The 25703-nt window shown below is 47.5% G+C and overlaps 1 protein-coding gene across 1 annotated transcript; it reads left to right on the top strand.

Annotated features, from left to right (window-relative positions):
* The first annotated feature begins 7475 nt into the window (after positions 1-7475).
* Positions 7476-13864, top strand: TMX1 (thioredoxin related transmembrane protein 1). Its single transcript, XM_009899511.2, has 8 exons — positions 7476-7634; positions 7761-7876; positions 8764-8809; positions 9328-9456; positions 9955-10000; positions 10089-10190; positions 11945-12014; positions 13416-13864. Exons 1-8 carry the CDS (start codon positions 7492-7494, stop codon positions 13595-13597), a joined length of 834 nt encoding a protein of 277 aa, XP_009897813.2. The 5' UTR covers positions 7476-7491; the 3' UTR covers positions 13598-13864.
* The last annotated feature ends 11839 nt before the right edge of the window (positions 13865-25703 follow it).

Consider the following 25703-nt stretch of genomic DNA (forward strand, 5'->3'; position numbering starts at 1 on the left):
TGAGGCACAGATGTCATCAAGAAAAGGATGGTTTCTTGATTATGCAGCCATTTTTTGCTGTATCATCTTTCATCCTCTATTAAACCCAACCAGCTCTGTGGGCAGGAGAACAGCTCAGCCTTCTTTGCTGGGCTTAGTGTCTCACAGCTGAACATGCCTTTGTCTGACAAGTGTTCTTGGGGACTGAAGTTTCCCTGAGGTTGAGATCCCAGAAACACAGAATCACAGACTGGTTTGGGTTGGAAGGGACCTTTAAAGGTCATATAGTCCAGTCCCCCCTCCACAGAGCAGGAACATCTCAGAGGACTGAATACAGTTTGCAGATGAAACTAAGCTGGGAGTGTTGGTCTGCTTGAGGGTAGGAAGGCTCTAGAGAGGGATATGGACAGACTGAACAAATGGGCAAAGGTCAGTGGGATGAGGCTCAACAAGGTCAAGTGCTGGGGTCTGCACTTGGGTCACAACAACCCCATGAATGTTCCAGGCTTGGGGCAGAGTGGATGGAAAATGCCTGGTGGAAAAGGACCTGGGGGTGCTGGTTGACAGTCAGCTGAAGCTGAGCCAGCGTGTGCCCAGGTGGCCAAGAAGGCCACCGGCATCCTGGCCTGGATTGGCAATAGTGTGGCCAGCAGGAAATGCCAGTGATTGTCCCCCTGTACTGGGCACTGTTGAGGCCAAACTTTGAGTGCTGTGTTCGGTTTTGAGTCCCTCACTCCAAGAAGGACATTGAGGTGCTGGAGCAGGTCCAGAGAAAAGCAGTGAAGCTGGTGAAGGGTCTGAAGAACAGGTCTGGTGAGGAGCATCTGAGGGAACTTGGGTTGTTGTGCCTGGGGAAAAGGAGGCTGAGGGGAGACCTCATTGCTCTCTACAACTTGCTGAAAGGAGGCTGGAGTAAGGTGAATGTTGATCTCTTCTCCCAAGGAACAAGTGATAGGAAAAGAGAAACCAGCCTCAAGTTGCACCAGAGGAGGATTAGGTTAGACATTAGAAGATACTTATTCCCTGAAAGGGTTCTCAAACACAGGAACAGGCTGCCTGGGGAGGTGGTTGAATCCCTATCCCTAGAGGTGTCTAAAGCCACAGAGATGTGGTATTGAGGGACATGGCTAGCACCAGCCTTGGTAGAGTTAGATAATGTTGGACTTGATCTTAGAGGTCTTTTCCAGCAAAAACAATTCTATGGTTCTATGAAACTGAGTCCCAGTGTTATAGGCTGACAGAAAAATGGGGTCCAAGTCCCACCTGTTTTATCTTGATTAAGGACCAATTAAACAATTTCTTTTTATCCCCCAGCATCTCTGCTGTGTCTCAAAACACCCTCTGCTGGTGTGTGTGGGGCATCACCATTGGGTACCCCCAGCAGACTCTTCACCCACAACAGATGTCGGCACACAGTCACTCCACACACACACAGTGGAGATTTTTGGCCACGTGGACCTGAGGAGTGGTGAAGCAAAAGGCACCAGAAATGGGGATGGAAATGGAACTTTTCACAAGGTCAGACTTCATTGGAAAAAGACAACAGAAACATTCCCAGAATGGCACAGTGACAATCCCTGATGTTCCCACAACTTTGATGGAAAGGCACAGATGAAGCCCACCTAGGGAGGGGAAACTACCTCAGGAAAAGCAGCTTGGGTCTGAGAAGTCCAGAGGAGCCAAGCTGGGACCTTCTACCCTCAACCATACCCATTCCTGTCTGGCCAATCAGTGATCTGATAAAGCATCCTAACTCTAGACCTCAGCCTGGAATTGTCCTCTTAGGAGAGAAAGCTGCCAGTTTTCTGACCAGAAACCTTCCTGGCTCACTGTGTTAAGGGGAAATAAGTACCAGAGGAGAGCTCTTGATAGACATGGATGAGTTCCCCCACCAGCTCCTCCAACATCTGCTGTAGGTCAGTGGATTCTCTTTGCAAAACTCATATCTGTATCCTTTGTATCATCAGGATCTTCTCCTTCCCTTTCTTCATCCTCTAGCTCCTCTTCCTGCTCCTCTTCTTCTTTCTCAGGAACTGCATAGAAGCTGCTGAAGCTCTCTTTGTTGCTGCTGCTGGCTGGCTCATGACTCCATTTCCTGAGCCACCAGCAAGGTTCCAAGAGAAGGAGGACTCCAGCAACAGCCCAGAACTACCAGGCAACACCACCCTGTTCCTGGATCATGTCCACCTGGATACTCATCTCCTGGCTCCTCTGCTTCAACTCATGCAGCTGCCAAGCCATCTCCTAGCTCTGCATCACCTCACACTGCCTCATGTGCTTGTCCATGGCCTCATCCAACTCAAGGCTTAATTCTAGCACTTGCATGATGATCAAGGTCAAAATCCCAGAGAAGATTTTTATGTCAGCCATGGCCTGCAGGGAGCTGCTGGTGGTGGGAGTAGGGCTGGGAGCCACAGGGAGTTGGGGGCAGAGAAGAGAGGGGCCAGGCAGCTGGGAAGCATCAAGGGCTGAGCCAGCAGCACCCTGCCCTGCCCAAAGTGCTCTTATGAGCAGCCTCTTGGTGGCACACAATGCTTCTCAACTCTTTCAAAGTCTCCTCACCCAGTAGCACCAGTCCTGCCACAGCACCATCCAAGTAGGCACTGTGCCTGTTGCCTGGGCAGCATCAGATAAACACCAGTTGGCTGTTGGGACCCCAAAGGTTACAGTGGGGAGCTGTGGTGGTGGAGGGGCACTGGGGGCTCTTCCCAGTATGTCTCTCTTGTACTGAGGAGCCCAGACCTGGCACAGCACTGCAGGCATGGCTTCACCAGTGCTGAGCTGAGGGAAAGAGTCACGACCAGCAGCGGGCAAGGCTTTGCCCACTGCAACCGAGGCTGCCACTGGCTGGCTTTGGGCAAGGACTACTTGGTGGTTCCTGGTCCAGTTGGTGTCCTCCAGGACCATAGGACCTTTCCTGCTACACTGCTTTCCAGCAGCTTTCCCAAGCGGCCTGTAGTCACCAGTAATTGTGGATGTGTCCCAGGATGATTTGTGCCAATACCGGTGCTATCTGCAGCCAGTCCCTCCCTCTTTCTTCATCTCTGCCACTGCAGTGAGGGCAAGAAAGGTGTGTATCCTCCAGAGATAGCAGTGGGCCAACTGGAAAAGCTCTCTCTTGTTATGGGACTGAGAGAAAGGATGTACCTGGCAGTAGAGTCTAGAGATGGAATTTCCTTAACTCTGACTTTTTAACACCAACTTTGTTCTTTACCTAATGTCCAGGTTGAGGATGGTGGTGTCGCTCTCCTGGAAAGCTGGAGAGGACTTTGGCTTTGCCAGCTGTGATAGGAACAGCCTGTTTGGGATCTGGGGAGAGAAAAGAAGGAAAGGGAAGGAGAGAGGGAAGGAGGGGAGGAGGAAAGGAGAGAAAGGAAGTAAGGATGGAGACAGTGTATGAAGTATCCAAGAAAGGCAGAGAAGATGTGAGGAGGGAGGGAGGGAGAGGGGGAGAGAGAGAGAGAGAGGCAAAGACAGAGACAGAGAAGGAGAGACAAAGGTCCTTTCTGTAAGCCCTCAAGGGGCAGGAAGAGCTTCCAGGATCATGATACCCCCTCCTCATGCGGTGCAGATTTGCAAAGACCTGGGTCTGGTGAAGAAGGCAGACAATTCTCCACACAGCCGGGGAGGGCTGAGTTGAATAAGTTAGAGGAAGAACACATAAGGATACAGTCAAGACTTGTATTGTGGTTGGGTGTTGGGGGTGCTGAGGATTAGGAGGGAAGAAGGATAGATTGACCTCAAAATCCCCTTCTACTTCTGAGAAAAATAACCTAAACCCACAATTAAGAGTACTATTGGAGAAGCCCTCCACATTAACACCTTTAAAGATAGGAACACTGGAACAAGCTGCCCTGGGAAAGTGGTGGAGTCACCACCCCTGTACATGTTCAAAAAACATGTAGATGTGGCACCTTGGGACATGGTTTAGTGGGTATGGTGGTCTTGGGTTGATGGTTGGACTTGGTGATCTTGGAGGTCTTTTTCAACATTAATGATTCTGTGATTCTATTCTATGATTCTGTGGGTGTCTCCATCTTCCCTTATCCTGAAAGACAGGGTGTCCTTAGTATGAGAACCATGTAATTTCTAACCAAAAAGGATTTTCTTCTGAACCTTTGGTCTCTTCCCCACTTAGAAACAGCCTTGACTCTGCCACTGTGTGGCAGCACTAAAAAAGAACTTGAAAAAATTAAATAAAACCACTTAACCAGTGGGGGAAAAAAATCAACCTAGTGTGGTCACATTTGGAGTACTGTGTCCAGTTCTGTGTTCTCCAGGTCAAGAGAGACAGGGAACTACTGGAGAGAGTCCAGTGGAGGCTACAAAGATGCTCCTGTGAAGAGGAAAGGCTGAGAGACCTGGGGCTGTTAAGCCTGAAGAGCAGCCCTAGAGGGGATCTGATCATTGTGGATCAACAGCTCAAGGGTGGGACTCAAGAGGATGACTCTTTTCCATGGTACCTAGTGACAAGACAAGGGACAACGGACACAAAGTGGAACCTAGGAGGTTCCTTCTGAATATGAGGAAAAAATTCTTTGCTGTGAGGGTGCTGGAGCCCTGAAGAAGGCTGCCCAGAGAGTTTGTGGAGTCTCCTCCTCTGGAGAGATTCCAAACCTACCTGGGCATTGTGATCCTGGGTAAACTGCTGTGGGTGACCTTGCTTTAGCAGCAGGGTTAGACTATGTGATCTCCAGGGGTCTGTTCCAACCCCTACCATTCTGTGATTCTATGACTCTCTGAAATGTCTTAGAACTTCACAAAGGAACAAGACAATGTCAGGGTAATAACAATGAAGATAAAAAGTAATTTGCAACAGTCATCACCCTTAATATAACTACTGGGACCAAGGGAAGGAGATATGAAGTCATGCTTTTCAGGGTCTTTCAAGCTCTTTCCATAGGGAGCTTGATGTGCCTTTGAAGCAGCTTGTTATTTATAGTGAATTTATTTACCAGCTCCCTTTTCCTTGTAGCATGGAAGTATTAAGTGGCAAAATTTTCCCTGCCTTACTGTTCCACACATGCCCTTCCAGGTGGGACTCATTCCCAAAGGAGCTCTCCCTTGGCATTGTCTAAAGGCTGTGTGGCAATTGCTTCTGTTGTTGCCAGTGTGCCCTCATGTTTTTCTCTTTTGTTCACCTGCACGTGGATTAAATCAAATGACTCCTCCATGCACTCATCTGTTTGGACACACCAAAGAAAGGAACATTCAATTATACTCTTATTCAGCATGAATAAAAGGTGGGATCAGGCTTCCAGCCACTTTCCCCAGGATGTAGGTCAAAGCCACATGGATTGGTAATCACCCAACCTCTGCTCCATATGGTAACGCAACATATTTGTTTGTGCACTTACTCTTCAAGGCATCTTAATTTATCAGAGTGTGTGCTGCTGCCCTGAAGAATCAAAGAGAGGTTTGCTCACCACTTTGCTGATGCAGAATGGAGTGATTCTTGGATTATCAATAAGAAACTGGGAAACTCCAATTCTGACTCAAACAGAATGGCAGCAAGCAAGCAAAGCGCTGTAAGCAGAGATTTATTACTGAGCCCTGCATCAAGGAATAAGCAGCTTCAAGTCCTTAATAATGTCTTATTGTTCTTCTACTGAAAGGAACATACAGGATGTACTTTACAGAAGTTGCCAAAATGGAACATTCCCCCACTCCAAATGCTGATTAGTTCTTTTTCTTGCACTGCTCTAGTGGTTGCTGCAGCCCAGCTTCCTCTGCCCAAATTGAGGCACATCAAATTATGGCAAAGGCCTGTTTCAAAGGTGCAGGGAAGGAAGCAATTCAGGCAGAAAAATAAATGTGATGTTATCACAGCTGGGCCTGAGCAAGAGCTGGAGAAAACCTTGTGGCAGAGAAACTATGTGCACATAGAAAAAAGAGGTTCCTTCCCTTGAATTAAAGATCTCCCAAGTAACAAGCAATAGGACTAGAGAAAATTCCTCAAAATGCACTAGGAGAGGTTTGGGGGACATGATTTCCCCACATTTAAAAGCCATGTAGTGTGGTGCTGAGGAACATGGTTTAGTGGTGGCTGTGGCAGTGCAGGATTAACAGTTGGACGTGATGATCTTAAAGGTCATTTCCAACCTGAACAATTCTATCACTAGAAAAAAGCTAAAGGTGCTGACAGACTGCAGTGAGATTATGTGGGATCTGTCTGCTCACTCCCAGGGGTCTTTTTCCCGATTTTTGCTTGAGAACCAAGTACTCAAGCATCAAGTTACTTTCTGCCACAAGTAACTGAAGATGCATGAGACAGAAACAGACTGAAGTGAAGGCAATCTGTTCTCTCTTTAAGTAGAAAATGAAAAGAAATCGGTTGATGAAAAAAATAGTCTTTGTAAATACACATGAAATTGGTCAATGAAATAACCGGAGCACAGCAGAGGAACATTGTTAGCTTGTTTCTTGAAGATAACACAGAATACAGCTGGAAAGAGAGATCATCTTTGCAGACCTCAAATACGGAGATGGCGAATTGTGGAAGGAAAGGTAAAAAAATGTGAAGTAAGGAATTTTCTTCAAGGTAATAAAGAACAGTCTCCTAAACAGTTAAGACTTTTGAGTCCACACCTCTGAGCATGCATGAACCTAGGGGTTAATGAGAGAACAGATTGATGAAGCACATTGGACCATCAGAGGGGGAGGAAGTCAGGGGCATTGCTCTTGAAGAGGCTTCCCCAAAATTCCCCCGAGGATGGGAGTCACACGTGGAAGAGACATTTGCCTACATTAGCATGAGCTCCAAAAAGACTAATGAATGTGGTAATTATTTCTGGGAAAAGCAATGAGTATTACCTGAGGTATATTTCATAAGACTGTGTCCAAACCCTGTTTGGCATGCATGAACTCGTGCATCTGGTGGTAAATGAATGCCTTTTAGCACCCTAAACCCTTCAGAACGGGTCTTAAGAGTGTTTGAATCTGGTGGTTTTGGTAACAACCCTGTACAGCAATTTCCTCACTTCACTGCGAGCCACGATTTGATGTAAGTGCTCTGAACTGGACAAGAAGCAAGGCTTGATTCCAACTAAACATGAGGAGAAACTTCTCCAGTGTGAGGGTGCTGGAGCCTTGGACCAGGCTGCCCAGATAGGTCGTATCTGGACACTGTGATCCTGGGTGACCCTGCTTTAGCAGGCGACTGGACTAGATGATCTCCAGACATTCCTTCCAACCGCCACCAGTCTGCGATTCTGTATCGGAATCACCGAAGACTCTATCGCCGCCCCACGCTTTGCCAGGCTGCCCCACGCTCCCTCAAAGCATCACGGCACGGGGAGGATAGCGCCTTGTAAGGAGGAATCCGCGCCTCCTATTGGCCGATCCATATGTCTGTCATCTTTCACAGCTTTCTATAGGCGCTCTTTCTATTTCTCAGGGCGCCCGCCCAATGGAGAAGACGATGACCCCAGCCTGGCGCATGCGCACTTCCGCCCGGTGGTGCCCACGGTGACGTGCGTAGGAAGACGGAAGCGCGCGGCGCGGCGGCACAAGATGGCGGCCGCTGGACAGCTCTGGGCTCTGCTCTGCCTGGCGCTGGTGGCCGGCGCGATCGCGCTGGGGAGGCAGAGCCCGGTGAAGGTGCTGTCGGACGATATGTGGCGGGAGCTGCTGCAGGGCGAGTGGATGGTGGAATTGTGAGTCGCCGGGGAATCGCTCGGGATGCCGGGGCCCGGTGGATTGGGAGGGAGTGGGTGTCTCGGCGGCCAGATCTGAGGCCACCGGGAATGAGCGATTCAGTGACAGACTTGTGTTGATCCTAGCTACGCCCCTTGGTGTCCTGCCTGCCAGAATCTGCAGCCAGAGTGGGAGAAGTTTGCTGAGTGGGGCGAAGACCTGGAAGTGAACATCGCCAAAGTGGATGTCACGGAGCAGCCGGGTGAGTGTCTGCTGGGAACAGTTGGGACCTCCTTGGGAATTTGGGCTCCTGAGACCTTGGGGAAGGCGTTCAGTGCCAATGTATGTGCTTGTAGGAATACGCAGAATTAATAGGAAACCGCAGAGATCTTCTGATCTTTAGTGAAGGCAGATTGCTGTATCTAGACTAAGCAATCTAATCCTTCTTAATAGATAAAGGGAACGAGATAACTTATTTATAGAGTGAATTTCGAGGCTTTCAAGGAGATTTTCAGCCATACTTTTAAAGTGTCATAGAGGAAAAACGTGCTTTCAACCTTCCCTGTAGGAGTTCAAGGGAGTGCAAGCATCCTGGTCTCCCTCAGATGAAGCTCACTCCTCTGAATTGCCCAGATGTTTGTGTGGGGTTTGTCAAAGGGCCTTCTCAATGCTGATACTTTTCTCCAAAGTCACATAAGGACTTTGGAAAGTTGCCTCACTTGGATTGTTTTCTGCAAGCACTGGAGATTGCAGATTCACAGATTCATAGAATGGTTTGGATTGGAAGGGACTTTGAAGATTATCTAGTTCCAACATCTCTGGCTTTGGCAGGAACACCTTCCACTAGACCAGATTGCTCTCTCTGAAGAGCTACAGCCAAAATAGTCAAATAGAACAGTTTTCCTTTATTCTTGATACCCCTTTTCCCTACAGAGAAACTTTCTTCCTCTTTGTCCATACACTTTTCTTTTAGACTGTACAGCACTTTGATACCCACAAATTTGTTTTTGATTGCACTTAGAGGCAGATACTTTGGGAGCATCTGCTTTTATTTTGGTGTATAACAGCATTTCCTGGTGGATAATAACATTTCTTGCCTTTTCTTACACTAAGTGCTCTACTATTCTGAAATTAATTGTTTTCTCGCAGGATTAAGTGGAAGATTTATCATAACAGCCCTTCCCACCATCTATCAGTAAGTATAAAATCAGCTTTTTTCTATTTTTGAGGGGAGAGGAGGGTTTTTAATCCTTTGGGGGGGGAAAATAAATGAGCTTCACTGTCCTTTTTAAGCATGTGAGTTCCTTTACACAGAGACAGCCACTGTCTTACCTGCTGTGAACTTGCATAACTGCCAGTTGATACTTTTGTTTCCCTTCAGGCCTTATTTATTGTGTCTTTTCCTGGGTGTTTCTGTTTTGCAATCCTCTTTCTGAAGGTTGATCTTAATGCAGTCATGTAGCAAGTGCATTAGGAAGATTATTATCTTTTTATATGGGATCAACACCTAAAGCTAGCCAAGATGCATGTAGAGTCAGGAAATACTGGTAGTCAGGAATTTTGGAAACACTTTAGAGCCAATACAGCCAAGTAACACTAAAAATTAACAAGTGAAAGCTAGGCAAATTGATGGGAAGGAAGATGTTGACTGGGAGGAAATGGTGCATGATTGGACTGCTTAAAAACAAAGGACTGGTTCCATTTCTTTCACAGCTGTAAAGATGGAGAGTTCAGAAGATACCAGGGTGCAAGAACTAAAACTGATTTCATCAATTTCATCAGTGACCAGGAGTGGAAATCTATTGAACCAGTTTCATCATGGTTTGGTCCTTCCTCTTTCCTGTAAGTTTCAGCATGATCTTTACAATAACTTGTCATGTAGGCACACTTGAAGGGCATGCCACAGGTCCTTAGGTGTGACACTTCCTTGTCCACACCTTGTGCAGCAGCAGTCTGAGGACAAAACATACTCTTAGGCATTCCTCCTGGTTTTGTGGCTTTGAAGGGCTTTCAATTCTTGGTGCCTTTGCAGTGTGGTGGTTTCAGAATCTGGGGGAGATAAAGCATTTTTGGGGCACCTTTGATTGAGGTAAATGAGGAAAGTTGTGAATTTGTAGCTGCCTAGATGTGGAATGTTACCCAGGCTGATGGTGGTGTTGAAAGTAGCTTGAAGTAAAAGACATGACAGAAGACAAAAATGAAAGTAGTTAGAAGGGAAACCAGGCAGGAGCAGAAGATTGTTCAGAATGGGACTAAATACCGACCAGTTGGGCAGACAGAAGGTGTAGGTGTGCGACTGGCTTAAAGGTGTCTTCAGTTGCTTTCTTCTCTTTGTTTCAGGATGAGCAGCATGTCGGCTCTGTTTCAGCTGTCCATGTGGATCAGGGTATGTGCTCAGAGCTCTGCTTTGATTTTGTCTTACCAGGCATGGCATTCAGCTCTTCTGACAAGGGTTCTCCTCTCTTTCGTTCCAGCACTGCCATGGTTATTTAACAGAGAATGTTGGGATGCCAGTGTGGGGCTCCTATGCTGTTTTTGCCTTGGCAACTCTGTTCTCAGGACTGATCCTTGGACTTGTAAGTGAAGCACCTGAAACAGAGTGGCTTGTGCCACCGGGTATTACACCAACACCTTCTTTGCCTCAGTCTTTAATAGTAAAACCAGCTGTTCTTGAGGTACCTAGCATCCTGGGCTAGAAGACAGGGATGGGGAGCAGAATGAAGCCCCCATAATCCAAGGGGCACTGGTCAGTGGTTTAAGTGGTCTTTGACACACACAGATATATGGAGCTGTATGGAATCCACCCAAGGGTACTGAGGTAGCTGGTGAAGTGCTCACCAAGCCATTTTCCATCATGTATCAGCAGCTATGCCTAACTGGAGAGATCCCAGCTGACTGGTGGTTTAACAAATACCACTGCAAGAAAGGGATGGAAGGAGGCTCTGGTGAGCTATAGGCCTGTCAGTCTGGCCTCAATGCTGGGGAACATCCTGGAGCAGATCATCCTCAGTGCCATCACGTGGCACGTGCAGGACAACCAGATGAGCAGGCCCAGCCAGCATGGGCATGTCCTCCTTGATGAACCTGCTTGATCTCCTCTGACAAGGTGACCTGCTTAGTGGATGAAAAAAAGGCTATGAATATTGTTTACCTGGACTTACTAAAGCCTTTGACACTGTGTCCCACAACATTCTCCTGGAGAAACTGGCTGCTCATGGCTGGGTGGGGCTTCACCGGGTTAAAAACAGGCTGGGTGGCCAGGCCCAAAAGGGTGGAGGGGCATGGAGTTAACTCCAGTTGGCAGCCAGTCACCAGTGGTGTTCCCCAGGGCTCAGTGCTGGGACCAGTTCCCTTTAATATCTTTATCAGTGATCTGGATGAGGGGGTCAAGGGCACCTTCAGTGAGTTTGGAGATGACACTATAAAGTGGATTGGAGTGTTGATCTGTTTGGGGGCTGGGAGGCTCTACAGAGGGACCTGGACATGCTGGATCAGTGCATCAAGGCCAGTGGGATGAGCTTCAACAAGGCCAGGTGCTGGGTGCTACACTTGGGTTGCAACAACCCCATGAACTCTCCAGGCTTGGGGCAGAGTGGCTGGAAACTGCCCAGTGGAAGAGGATGTGGGGTTGTTGATTGACAGCTGGCTGAAGAGTCAGCTTGTGCCCAGATGGCCAAGAAGGCCACCAGCATCCTGGCCTGGCTGGGCAGTACTGTGGCCAGCAGGACCAGGGCAGAGATTGTCACCTTGTAGTGGGCACTGATGGGGCTGGACTTTGAATACTGGGTTCATTTTGGCTTCTCACCCCAAGAAGGACATCAGGGTGCTGGAGCAGGTCCAGAGAAGGGCAACAAAGCTGGTGGAGGGTCTGGAGAACAGGTCTGGTGAGGAGCAGCTGAGGGAACTGGGATTGTTCAGTCTGGAGAACAGGAGGCTGAGGGAGTAGGCGATCTTGCTTTCTACAAGTCCCCAAAAAGAGCTTTGAGCCAGGTGGGGATTGGTCTCTTCTCCCAGGTAACAAGTGATAGGATGAAGAAATGGCCTCAAGTTGTGCCAAGGGAGGTTTAGGTTGGACATTAGTAGAAATTTCTTCCCCAGAAGGGTTGTCAAGCTCTGGAAGGGGCTACTCAGAGCAGTGGTGGAGTCCCCATCCCTGGAGGGATTTCAGGGCTGTATAGATGTGATGCTGAGGGACATGGTTTAGTGGTGGCCTGGCAGTGCTGGGTCAGTAGTTGGACTTAATGATCTTAATGTTCTCTTCCAATCTGAATGACTCTGTGAGTGTAATGTGGCATGTTTGTGGTTTCAACTTGTCTCTCCTTGGTTTCAGATGATGGTCTTCTTAGCAGACTGTATCTGCCCATCCAAGAGGCACAGACCCCCACAGTACCCACACTCAAGTAAGTCCACTGTCTACTTGTTAATGCAGTGAAAGTGGGAGTTTGTTCTTGATAAATGTTGGTGTGGAGCTTGTGTCTGTAGAACAGGATATTCAGAAGTGTTTATAAATACAGTGCAGGAGTTTGTTTAATGTGTGGAAGATGGATGCTTTGCTTCACCTGCAGCTGTTTGCCCTTAGGCTTTAAAGTGGGTTTGTATTTTGTATTCAGCTAAAACCACTTTCTGAGGAGATAGAATTTGGGGGATTTTTGCAGCATTTTCATACCTGCAAGAGATGAAAATCCACATCTGCAGGGAGATGAAGTTTGGAGCGGAGCTCTCAGTGTTGCTTGGTTGGGGGAAAATGAGGATTTAAAGGGAATTTCCATTTCTGTGGATAATAAATGATTCAGTTCAGGGTTAGCCTCTGGAAATTTTTAAAGGTAATCCTAAACAGTCATGGAAGAACATTTGAATGCTGTTTTTTGAGGAACCTGACTCATTTTTATTTCAAAGCTGGAGGAGGTTTTGTGTGGCCTCATCTTTGTGGTGTGTGATCTGTTAATCCTTGACCTGGGGTAACTTCATAGCAGTGACAGTTCTACCTCAGGTGGCAGCTTAAGTGACTGATACTGCAAAGTGCTGCCTGGAGTAAATACATTAAAATTCTGTGCTAGCTGCTGTTCTCAGCACTGGTGAGGCCACACCTCAAACACTGGGTTCAGTTTTGGGCCCCTCACTCCAAGAAGGGCATCGAGGTGCTTGAGCGTGTCCAGAGAAGGTGGTGAAGGGTCTGGAAATAGGTCTGGTGAGGAGCAGCTGAGAGACCTGGGGTTGTTCAGCCTGAAGAAAAGGAGGCTGAGGGGAGACCTTATCACTGTCTGCAACTCCCTGAGAGGAGGTTGGAGCCAGGTGGGTGTTGGTCTCCTCCCAGGTAACAAGTTGGTAGAACAAGAGGAAACAGCCTCTCATTGCACCAGGGGAGGTTTAGCTTGGACATTAGGAAAAATGTCTTCCCCAGAAGGCTGCTCAGAGCAGTGGTGGAGGAATTTCAGAGCTCTGTAGATGTGATAGAATAGAATAGAATTAACCAGGTTGGAAGAGACCTTTGAGATCATCAAGTCCAACCTATCATCCAACACTATCTAATCAACTAAACCATGGCACCAGGCACCCCATCCAGTCTCTTCCTAAACACCTCCAGGGATGGTGACTGCACCACCTCCCTGGGCAGCCCATTCCACTGGGCAATCACTGATGCTGAGGGACATGGTTTAGCACCAGGTTTAGCAGCGTTATGTAATAGTTGAACTCAACGATCTTAAAGGTCTTTTCCAAGCAAAAGTAAATTTAGGCTAAAATCAGTATTTCCAATGGTAATGGTATTAATTTGTATGTGCATGTTGCCCTCTCTCCTTAAGGAAAGCTAGCTCCAGAGTCAGCTCAGCTGCTGAAAAAGCTGGATGAAGAGCAGGAAGCAGATGAGGAAGACCTCTCAGATGATGAAGCAGAGGGTAAAGAGGTGTCCAACAGAAACTCATCACCGAACGCTGTCAGGCAGCGCCCAGTGAACGCTGCTGCTGCAGCAGCAGATAAATCTTAGCTGTGTTTGCACATAGAATTAGTGTTTTGAGTCACCCAACTCAAAAGGAGGTAGATAAAATCCTTTGGCTTGAAGAGAAGAGCAACTCCTGTCGCGGTGATACAGATGCGATCATGGATTCAGGACACAGGCAAGAAAAGCAGGATTCAGATATTCCAAACTTAAACCATGCTGTTGCAAATGGCTGGAACTTCTCCTGGCTGTGTGCAGAGAAGTGCCAAGAAGTAAATGATGTAGCTTCTTGAACAACTTGTTCCTTAGGGATTTGTTTGTTTGTTTGTTTGTTTTTTTAACAGGATGTAAACCAGTGTTTAGGGAACGTTAACAAGGAAACTGCACTAACCTTGTGCTGGTAAAGCGTTCAAAAAGGTTTCTCAGTATAACTCTTACCTAGCTGTGCTTGGAAGAAATGCTGAGGGGGGTGGAAATTCCTTCAGTTATGGGCCACACTCCATGCTTTTGGTGTGATTTAAAAACTGCTTTCTGCTGTGACAATGAGTGCTACAACCCCCCAGTCCTTCTTTCACAGAGATGAAAGTTGCTGTCTTCCTTTAGAGGAGCAGAAGCTGCCATATGGACAAAAAAATAGAGAGCTTGTCTTGGCCATCCTCCCAGGTGGAAGTTCCCACAAGTGCTTCATGTGGTGTGGATTCTCTGGCTGACCAGAAACCTGCTCTTTGCATTGATTTTTTGTTCAGGGAAGGCTTCAGAAGACTTGGTGAAGCAATTCTCTAGAGGGGGGGGAAAACCCCAGCTAAACAAAAATCAACAGCAGTCAATAGCACCATGAGATCTTGTTTGCCTCCATGACTCCAATGGGAATAGTTTACACACAGGGTTCTCTGCTGACTTCAGACCCGTTTATTCTGCTTCATGGCAGTAGGACTCTGCTCATTTTTCATGCATCATCAGTTATTTCTCTTCAGTCAGATTTTAGTGCAACTCCAGCCAGGCTGTACCTGCTTTGAGGGTGAAATGCTTCTTCATTTCTTTTACAGAAAGTCAATTTTCTGTTGTCACAACCTATCTGGAAACAATACACCCTGAATCTTCCTGTACAAACCCTTGGAGTCTGCTGTGTCCTGTGTGGGATCTGGGTAGAAATAAAAAGGATGCACACTGGGACTGTTGTTACCCTGCATCATGTGACAACAATTTTCCATATTCCTTCAGTTCATTCAAGAAAGATTTGCCAGGGAAGGGTCAGCCTAAAGCTGAGCACATTTAGGGCTTTTGACAAGCCTCTTCTTGATGGTTTTTTTTTTTGTTTGGGTTGTTTGGGGTTTTTATTTTGTAGGTTTTGGCTCTTTAGTGTTGGGTTTTTGTTGGTTTTTTTTTTACTTGTTGATCTGAGTAGTTTTGCAGGGCTGGCAGTTGATAAATCTGTGTCCATAGTAAACATGATCATGAGTAATTAAGACCACAAACATAGGCATGGTCTTGATGATGTTTTCATTTCCTAAAGCCAGGTTCTCCTAGTGATTATGAAGACAGAGCATCAGATGAGGAGCTAATAATGAATCTTGTAGGATATGAAGGAAGTACTGGGAAAAACAATACTCAGAGCTGTTGCAGGTGAAATCAGCTTGCAAGGATACTAAGAATCCACCATGGTCTTTGTCAGTTGTGACTGCTTCTTTCTGAGGTGCATTTTAAGTATCTAATAGATCATAATTTATCAGGTTATGGAAGGAAAATGTTTCACCTATCCACATTTGAGAGTGAATCTTCCCACAAGTGCTTGGGTGAGCAAGAATGAATTACATAGGATGACCTGGAGCTTCATCCTTTTGACTTCCTTACTCTGAGTGCTGCTGCTCTGAAATGAGCTACAACTTCAGTGCTGGGTTATATTAGGACTCAAAAAACTGATACTTGAGAGGATCTTTCTGGCTGAAATCTGAGTGTTCTTAGGATTTTTAACTATCAAACGTTTTCCCAGAGTTGGAATGAAGCCCACTGTGTGCTGTAAATGCCCTTCAAGTGTCGGTCTTGTGGGACTTGCCTTAAATTCTCTACAAGTTTAGCTCTTAACCTTTGTCACTAGTGAAACAAAGCAATAAATCTGTGATGTCCTAAGGAGAAGGAGCAAAGCTGCCTTTGACAAATGGTGTAGCTTGTTAGTTTGGAGAGGGCTTGAGGAGAGGGGGGAAACAGAAATGCTGTTGTGTGCTGAGCTGTGTTAAAAGCTGAGCTGTCTGGGGTAACCGTGGAATATATTTATCTGTAGCTGTTATAAATACAGAGGTTTCTAAGTTTTCAGTGACTTTTGAACTCTTTGTGCAATATAGAGAGCACAGAACAAACACTTTTTTGTTTTACAAGGAGAAACAACCTTTTTCTTTATTCCTTGCTGAACTTAGATCCCTGCTTTAGCAACTCCCAGCACTAATTTACCTCGCTTTCTTCACGCCCACCTTTTCTTACTTCCTCCCTGCTTGAGGCAAGGAACCAAATTCCACAACCACCCCACGATTTAGCCTCTTTTTGTTCCCAGTTTCTGGAATCCAGCCCCTGTGCCAGGCTTGTGCTCGGCGTAACTTCAGGTTTGATTTTGCCGATCTGTGAGCAGCCCGCGTTTTGGGCTGTGTAAATTACCCTATTTGTAACGATGGTTTGGGGTCCTCCTGTGAATATTTAAGGTTCTGGTATTTTGTTGTTTTTTTTTTAATTCTGTATTCCAAAGATGTTTGCTGAGGCTGAGTGAGGGTTGTGATACAATGAATGTGTTAAGAGCCTGTCCTTTGTGTGTATTGATGATGCTTGAATACCAGTTTTGTACGAGTCAGACTGCCCTTTTCCTATCAGTGCCCTGACCAAGCATGTCCACTTTCATTCCAAAAGGAATTAATTAACTGTAATGATACTTCTTCTTTTTTTTAATGTTTCAGAGAGTCCTCAAGTAAAAAATAACCACCTGCTTTGGAATCCTGTGTTTGTGTCTTCTTCATAGAGTAATGGAATGGGTTGGGTTGGGTTGGGTTGGGTTGGAAGGGGCCTTGAGGGTCATCTAGTTCCAGCCGCCCCCTGCCATGGTTGCTCAAGGCTCCATCCAACATGGCTGTGAACACTTTCAGGCTTGGAGTCTCCACAGCTTTTCTGAGCAACCTATTTCAGAGCCTCACTACTCTCAGGGGGAAGAATTTCTTCCTGCTGTCTAATCTAAATGCAGCTCCTTCTTTTTGTAAGACAGTAGCCTGCTGTTTACAAGTTAAACAATTGCAGCTATTTTCTTACAACACTGTAGCTATAACAAACTATTTCAGGGAATGGAGAGTGGTTTGGGGTGGAAGGGACCTTTAAAGTTCATCTAGTCCAAACCCCCAGCTGTCAGCAGGGACATCTGACTAGAGCAGGTTGATCAGAGCCCTTAACAACCTGATCTGGAATGGTTGTAGGGGTGAGGGGTGTCTACCATCTCCCTGGGCAAACTGGGACAGGGTCTCACCACCCTCAGTGTGAAATGTTTCTTCCTTCTCTCTACTCTGAATCTCTCTCTTACTTTAACCCTGTCAACCCTTGTCACAACAGGCCCTGTTCAAAAGTCTGTCTTATTTGACCTTAACCTCTTGTATGCAAAACCCAGCCTTCCAAAAAGCCCCTAGAACTCAATTTCTGGTAATGCTGTAGGCTGGGATTTCCTTTCTTCTCCTGTCATACAGAATACAGATCTAACCAGGTTGGAAAAGAGCTTTGAGACTGTCAAGTGGAACCTTTCACCCAACACCATCTAACCCACTAAACCATGGCACTAAGTGCCTCATCCAGTCTTATTTGAAACATTTCCAGGGATTCTCCACCTTCCTCAAGATACTTTCCCACAGCAGTACCTTGCCTACCACAAGATCCAGAAGGAATGTTAGGCACATATTGAAGGGTAATGGTGTTAATGATTTCTACTTTTGAAATGACTGCAGCTTCTGAGCTACCTGTCAACATCATCATGGGGAAAAGATTGCAGTGAGCTACTGGGGCTGTTTAGCTTGGAAAAGAGGAGACTGAGGGGAGACCTCATTGGTCTGTACAACTCACTGAAAGGATGTTGTGGAGAGGCTGGTGCTGGTCTCCCAGATAATTAGTGATAGAACAAGAGGGAATGGCCTAAAGCTACGACTGGGTAGGTTTAGACTGGACATCAGGAGAAATATTTTCACAGAAAGAGTGGTCAGGCATTGGAATGAGCTGCTCAGGGAGGTGGCTGAGTCACCAGCCCTGAATGTATTTAAAGGTCATTTAAACCTGGTGCTTGGGGATATGGTTTAGGGGTGAACCTTGTAGAGTTGTGTTATTGGTTGGACTTGGTGATCCTTGGAGGGTTTTTTCCAACCTGAATGTTTCTGTGACTCTGGGTGTCTCTTGAAAAGGTTCACTTTTAAGTTATATTTCTCTTATTTTGAGGAGTTTTTAAAATGCTAGATGAGAAGTAATGCAAGCTCATCATTAAGGATAACAGTTGTTGGCTCTCTTTCCTTCTGGAGCCCTTATGATTTGACGAGCATAGATCTCAAGGTTTCCCTTTCCCTTCCCCTTTTCCTTCCCCTTCCCCTTCCCCCTCCCCTTCCCCTTCCCTTCCCTTTTCCTGGTATTTCTTAGGAAGACTCTGAATCTTTAACATCCATGGTATGTGGAGTGGTTACTCCTTGTCAAAGATCAGGGCTGGGCTGGCCACCAGACAAGTGACAGAGGCTCTGTGAACCCCTCTCCCTTCCCAAAGGGAAGAAGGGGAAAAGACTAATAGGGTGGGAAAGAAACTCAACCAGCTGTGATGAGAAGAAGAGCAGTCATATGGAGCAAAAAGACACAAACCAAAGGCCAACCCCTAGTGGCAATGATGGCACCACTGATACTGGGGGCAGGCACTGAGTAAGTGCCAGACTGGACCCAGTGGTAGACAGGAACTGGTTTCAGGAGATGGATTCTGGAATTGGATTCAGGAACTCATGGACTGGGATGGAAGGCAGAAGGGGCAGACCCCACTGAAGAGGAGGTTTGACCCTGCTGATCCCTCAGCTTGCTCCTGAAGATGATGTCTCTCAAATGCAATTGGTAGGCAGCTGAAGGCCACCTGTTCTGGCTGCTCCTCCCCACAGGTGCCACCTCTGACTCCCTGGCCCCCCAAGGTGGGGCACAAGCTGTGGCAGTGCCCTTGGTGTGCATAGGAGCAAGTCTCAGGCAGAGCCTTAGTGCAGCCCAGCCCCTAGCAGGAGCTCTCCACATGAACTTCTCCCTGCTAGAAACATCTCCTGGCTGTGCAAACCTGCCCTGAACTTCAGAAAGTGCCTCAGTGAGCAGAGACTGAGCTGGGAAGTCACAGCAGTGACCAGAATCAGTTCTGTGCTAGCCCAAACTAGGATAAGTGGTGATGCCACAACACAAGAGGTGATCAATGAAAGCTTGTGTGAAGATGAATAAAATCCAGACATTTCCACAATGCCTCTTGCTCAGGGAGAAGAATCTGTGCTCAGTGTCTGCTGAGATGTATTTTTAAACACAGTGGTTCCTAGCCAGTCTGAGGGGCATGGTAAGCAGCATTGTGACAGGCTTCTGAAAGCTGTCTGGTTTGATTCATCACCTGGCAATGATGATCCATTCAGATGTAGATGATACATCCCCTTCCAGACCAGCTGAGGCTCCAGACAGTTGTCAGAATCACAGAATGCCAGGTTGGAATAAACACTAAGGACTTTCTGAAGCCACCCAAGCTCCCCCTGAGTGAGATCTGACTTCTTGGAGGTTCTGTGTGTTTTCTTAAGCACGAGAGAGAGGAAGAACAAACCCTGCCAGGAGCTGTCAGTCCCCGGGGGAAGAGTTATTTGTCTTGAGGATCTACTGAAGTCCTGCAGAAACGACTAAAACTCAACCCGCCATGGGGTGGTGTAGTGAGACCTCTTTGGACTGGAGGAGGCTGCCAGCACAGCACCCCATCAGGGGCATAATGAAAACATCTTTTTTTGCCATTGTTTTTACAGGATGTGCTGACTGAAGTCCCTCAGCTTGTCCGTGACATCCTAATGTCCTACCGTCACTTTTGAAAGCACCTCATTTGTCTTCTGTACACCCAGGACATCCAGAAGCTGGATGTAGCCTGTGAGGAGGCTTCCAGCTGCTGGTGAGACTGGGGCTGGATCTGCCTGCAGGCTAGATGGGGCTCCCCTGTCTCAGGAGGAGCTCAAGGCCTTCACTCTTTGCTTTTTTTCTACTGTAATTTGGTAGTTGACCACAATTTAATGTGCCTCCTGCTGCTTGAAGAACCTCAAAGGCTCCAACCTGAGGTCTGCCCCACTCTGGGTATGTACATATAATTAAAAAAATAATTCTTTTAATCCATATTTTTTTATTTTAAAGGCTCTGAGGTACATCCCCCAAAGGGCTGCTCTACCTTTACTCCAGAGAGTTGTGGAAGAAGATGCATGGCCAAAAGGAGAGCAAGCCAAAGGAGCCATTTGACCACTTGGTGGCAACATGGTGATTCTACAGAAAGATTGCTTAGACCTGTGTTAGAATTGCATAGCATAGCATAGCATAGCATAGCACAGACCAGGTTGGAAGAGACCTTTGATCATTGAGTCAAAACCATCATCCAACACCATCTAATCAACTAAACCATGGCAACAAGCACCCCATCCAGCCTCTTCTTAAACACCTCCAGTGATGGTGACTCCACCACCTCCCTGGGCAGCACATTCCAATGGCCAATCTCTCTTTCTGTGAAGAATGTCTTCCTAACATCCAGCCTAAAGCTCCCCTGGTGCAGCTTGAGACTGTGTCCTCTTGTTCTGGTGCTGGTTGCCTGGGAGAAGAGACCAACCCCCACCTGGCTACAACCTCCCTTCAGGTAGTTGTAGATAGCAATAAGGTCTCCCCTGAGCCTCCTCTTCTCCATGCTAAGCAACCCCAGCTCCCTCAGCCTCTCCTCATAGGGCTTGTGTTCCAAACCCCTCCCCAGCTTTGTTGCCCTTCTCTGGACACGCTCCAGCAAGTCAACATCTTTCCTAAACTGGGGGGCCCAGAACTGGACACAGGACTCAAGGTGTGGCCTAACCAGTGCAGTGTACAGGGGCAGAATGACCTCCCTGCTCCTGCTGGCCACACTGTTCTTGATGCAGGCCAGGATGCCATTGGCCCTCTTGGCTGCCTGGGCACACTGCAGGCTCATGTTCAGCCTACCATCGACCAGCACCCCCAGGTCCCTTTCTGCCTGGCCACTCCTGGAGAAAGTGTTGCCCCTGAAGAAAATGTTACTTCTACGGAGAAACCTGAATCTCTTGGCTTAAAATAAGATAGTAGAAGCATGAGATAAGTATTTTTGATCTGAAGGAGACAATGGTTATGGGGGCAATATGTGTCTGTGAGGAAGCTGTGGCACCATATGCTGTGGATGTGGAGGTCTGTGCAATGTACTGTGGCAATGCAGCATGGACCAAACAACTAGAAAAAGCAGGTTACAGATCAGTGAGAACTTCCTGAATGGAAGGACGACAGGAAATGAATGATTAAAGTAAGCTGGAGGAAACACAGGAAACCTTGCAGCAGGATGGGCATTGGCTGGAGGTAACGAGAGCAAAGGGAAATGTCCCCATTGCTGGAGGGAAGTCAAAGCCATGCAGATGTGGTGCTGAGGGACATGGTGATTGGTAAGCTGGCAATGAGCTGGTTGGACTCCATGATTTCAAAAGTTTTATACAACTTAAATGATCCAATGATTTTATGTAGCCCACCAAAGCATGCCACCTTCAATGGAAGGTTTTATGCCAGCAAGTGTCCCCTCAAAACCTGTTGCCATTTGTCCTGTCCAGCTTTTGCCTGTGCCTTCTGCTGCTGCATATTGTACTTGGTCAAAAATATGGAATCAGTGGGAAGGCTCAGCAGAGGAAGGACATGGACCTGTTGGAGTGGGGCCAGAGGAGGCCAGAGCAATGATCTGAGGGCTGGAACCCTCTGCTGTGTGGCCGGTTGAGAGACTTGGAGTTGTTCATCCTGAGAAAGATAAGGCTCCAGGAAGATGTTCTGGTGGCCTTTCAGTACTTTAAAGGGGTCAATCAGAAAGCTGGGGACAGATTTTTAGCAGGGCCTGTGGTGACAGGACAAGGAGTGATGGGTTTGAACCAAAAGTGAAAGATTCAGACTAGAGAGAAGGAAGAGAGGGTGGTGAGATCCTGCCCCAGGTTGGCCAGAGAGATAGTAGATGCTCCACTCCTGGAACGATTTCAGGTGAGGTTGTTTGTGGCTCTGAGCAACCTGCTCTAGTTGCAGATGTCCCTACTGACTGCAGGGGGGTTGGACTAGATGACCTTTGAAGGTCCCTTCCAATCCAAAACACTCTGTGGTTCAAAGACAGAAAGGCAGCTGGGGGCACTGACCCCAGGACAGGGGCAGCATTTTGACTTCTATGGGGAGACCTGGGCTCCTCTGTGCATGCTCCTCACTGTGGCTCCACAGCTGCTGAACTGCACAGGGCTTGGGGAGGAACAAAGATTCTGGCAAGGGCAGGTGGTGAGCAGATCTGAATTCCTACCCCAGGGCTTCTGCCGGTGCTGCAGCTGTGGGTGTTGAGATTTTCTGCCCCATGAATGAGAATAAAGCCCAGTTTTATCTTCAGGGCAGCAAATGTCAGGGTTTGTTTCCCTCTGCTTGCTGCAGTGTACCTACACCTGGTGTGCAAGTCCCAGCTGGATCCCTTCTGGAGCTGCCAGCAAGGCAGGGTTCTGCTGTTGGAGCTCCACATCAGTCTGATCACGCTTGGCCTGGTCTGTGCCAAACACCAGGTATGGGTGGTACAGGGTAATCTCCACAGCTGAAAACCCTGCAGGAAAGGCATGCCCAGTATTAACTGGGAAATACATTGAATACAGGAGCAGATGGAACAACCCTGACCATGGGAACATAGTCCTGGGACTTACTAATTTCAAAACTTTGAGATAACTTCAACAAGGATATCTTAGGGCTCTGAACCTGGGGAGGAATAACTCCCTGCACCAGTACAGGTGAGGAGCTGACATGCTGCAAAACAGCTCTGTGGAGAAGGACCTGGGAGTGCTGGTGGAGAACAAGTTCACCAACAGCCAGCAATGCACTCTTGTGGCCACAAAAAACAATGGGATCTTGGGGTGCATGAAGAAGAGTGGGGCCAGCAGGTCAAAGGAGGTTCTTCTCCCCTTCTACTCTGCCCTAGGGAGGCCACAGCTGGAATACTGGGTCCAGTTCTGGGCTCCCCATTTCAAGAGAGACAGGGAACTACTAGACAGAGTCTAGTGGAAGCTCCAAAGATGCTGAGGGGCCTGGAGCATCTCTGTGAGGAGGAAAGGCTGAGAGACCTAGGGCTGTTTAGCCTGGAGAAGAGCAGCCTAAGAGGGGGTTGGATCAGTGCTCAGCAGGAGCTAAAGGGTGGGGGCAGGAGGATGGGACCAGATTCTTTATAGCAGTGCCCAGTGACAGCACAAGGAGCAACAAGAGAAGCTGGAACCCAGGAGGTTCCAAACATCTTTCTTTGAGGGTGCCAGAGCCCTGAAGAGGTTGTGGAGTCTCCTTCTCTGGAGATTCCAAATCCACCAGGACATTGTGATCCTGAGCAAGCTGCTGTGGGTGATCCTGCTTCGGCATTAGAGCTGGACTAGATGATCTCCAGAGGTCCCTTTCAACACCCACCATGCTGTGATTGTGTAACAGGAAGACATTTTACAGGAGATTTTTTAAGAGTCCCTTAAGCTGCTGGTCCCTACATGCAGAGTAGCTGCAGCATGAAGCTGTTTCCTGATCCTGCTTCACCCAGCACCAACAAGTGCTGTTTGCAGGGTCCTGCTTTGGAGACTTCCCCATTCTGGTGTCATTAACCCTACCCTGGCTTCTGCTCTGGGTTATTTTGCCAGCTGCACTGATTAGTCATTCCCTGTCCCCTTCTTTTCTTCACCATCTCTTCTCAGTCCCTTCAATCCTGACATGGGTTTCCATCAGTCAGGCCCTTCCCATGCCTGGGTGGTTTTGTTTTTCCTTTCTGTCTGGCTTTGCAGAAGTGGTTTATTTACAAGGCTCTCCAGAATTGGTCTCTTTGGGTTAAAAATGAGGCAAGTGTTGGTTGAAGTAAAGCTGATTTTTGACAAACTCAGCATGGGGATGAGAACAGATGGAGGGCTTTGATGAATGAGATATTGCTAAATGTTGTCCTCCTGCAAAGCTGCTTCAGTTTTCCCCATTAGCATGAGGAGCAGGAAAAAAGGATTTAATTTCTCCAAACATCTCCCCTTAATGATCTACCTCTCTAGCTGAGAGCTTTGTGCTGCTGTTGATCAGCCAAGCAGCTGAACTTCTGCAGAGAATCAACTGTGATTTGGGGTTGATTTCTGGCACTTTTTCTTCCCTGGGATGGGAACTGTGCTTAGGAGAGGTGGTTGCTGTTTTTAAATGGTATCACTTTAGGGTTTTTATCTTGTGATTTGGGGGGGTTAAGTATTTTCATTTTTTTCTCTTTTCAAGGCTCAAGAGGAGGCTCCAGCACATCCTGGAGATGCTTTAGGTGCTTTGCCCCATCTGGCAGCGCTCCTGGCTCTCTGGATGCCTCTGCCACGGTGAATTGCACCCCACAAAGTCCTTGGGTGGGATGAAGGGTGACACCTCTCATAGATTCATGGAATGGTTTGAGTTGGAAGAGATCTTAAAGATCATCCATTTCCAGCCCCTTGCCATGGGCAGGGACATCTTCCACTCGACCAGGTTGCTCAAGGCCTCGTCCAACCTAGCATTAAACACTTCCAGGGAGGGAGCATCCACAACCTCCCTGGCAACCTGTTCCAATGTCTCACCACCCTCACTGGAAAGAATTTCTTCCTAATCTCCAGTCTACAGCTCCTCTCTGCCAGCTTCAATCCATTCCTTCTTGTCCTATCACCACAAGCCCTTGTAAAAAGTACCTCTCCAGCTTTTCTGCAGGCCCTCTTCAGGTACTGGAAGGCTTCTCTAAGGTCTGCCTGGAACCTTCTCTTCTGCAGACCTGGGGCCATGGAGGCTTTGCTGTTGCCTAAGAACCCCCATGGGCCTCTGCTCATCCTGTTACTCTCCTCCAAAGGAAAAATGCCTGGTTCCAGAGGTCTGATGTCTCTAACAGCAGCTTGTCTCTGATGATGGCCATGCTGTTGCCAGGGTTGATCTTGTCACACAGCTGCCTCAGTACAAAACAATCTTCTCAGGCTTTCCTCACCACTGTGTTGCAACTGCTATTGAAGATGCTCGGGGTAGATAAGGAAGCCTGGAGAGTTGAAAGGGCCACCTGTTTAGGTGTTTTCAGCTCCACCTTTGTGTGCTGACAGCACTGGCCAAGCAATGGGGAATTGTCCTCAAGAAGTCTTTTCATAGATTCATGGAATTTATTGGAACAGACCTTTAACAGTCCTACCATTAACTCAGCACTGCCAGGTCAACGACAAACCACATCCCTCAGCAGCACATCTACAGAGGTTTGAAACCCTTCCAGGGATGGAGACTCCACCACTGCCCTGGGCAACCTCTTCCAAGGCTTGACAACCCTTTTGAGGAAGAAATTTCTCCTAATGTCCAAACCTAACCCTCCCCTGGTGCAACTAGAGGCCATTTCCTCTTGTCCTATCACTTGTTACCAGGGAGAAGAGACCAACCTCCACCTGGCTCCAACATCTTTTCAGGGAGTTGTAGAGAGCCTCCTTTTCTCCAGGCTGAACAACCCCAGTTCCCTTAGCAGACCTATTCTCCAGACCCTTCACCAGCTTTGTTGCCCTTCTCTGGATGTGGTCCAGCACCTCAATGTCCTTCTTGTAGTGTGGGCCCAAAAACTGAACCCGATATTGGAGGTGTGGCCTCACCAGTGCTGAGTACAGAGGAATTATCATCCTGCAAGATTAAAGGTTTAGTCAATGACTGCACAGATGTCCTGGACATTTGAGATGGTTCATCCTTGCTGTGGTTATGGAGTTTCCTGGTGACAACTGGGAAGGGGTAGATCATCTTTCACCCCTCACCCAGTGCCTAATTTAGTCTCAAAGGACACTTGTGCATCTTTGGAGCCATAAATCACTACTAATGGGCAGGTTTTACGGGCGATGGCAGGCGCACACGACGGATCACATCCACCCATGACCAT

This window comes from Dryobates pubescens, chromosome 5 (genome assembly GCF_014839835.1).
Source record: "Dryobates pubescens isolate bDryPub1 chromosome 5, bDryPub1.pri, whole genome shotgun sequence".
Classification (NCBI taxonomy): Eukaryota; Metazoa; Chordata; class Aves; order Piciformes; family Picidae; genus Dryobates; species Dryobates pubescens.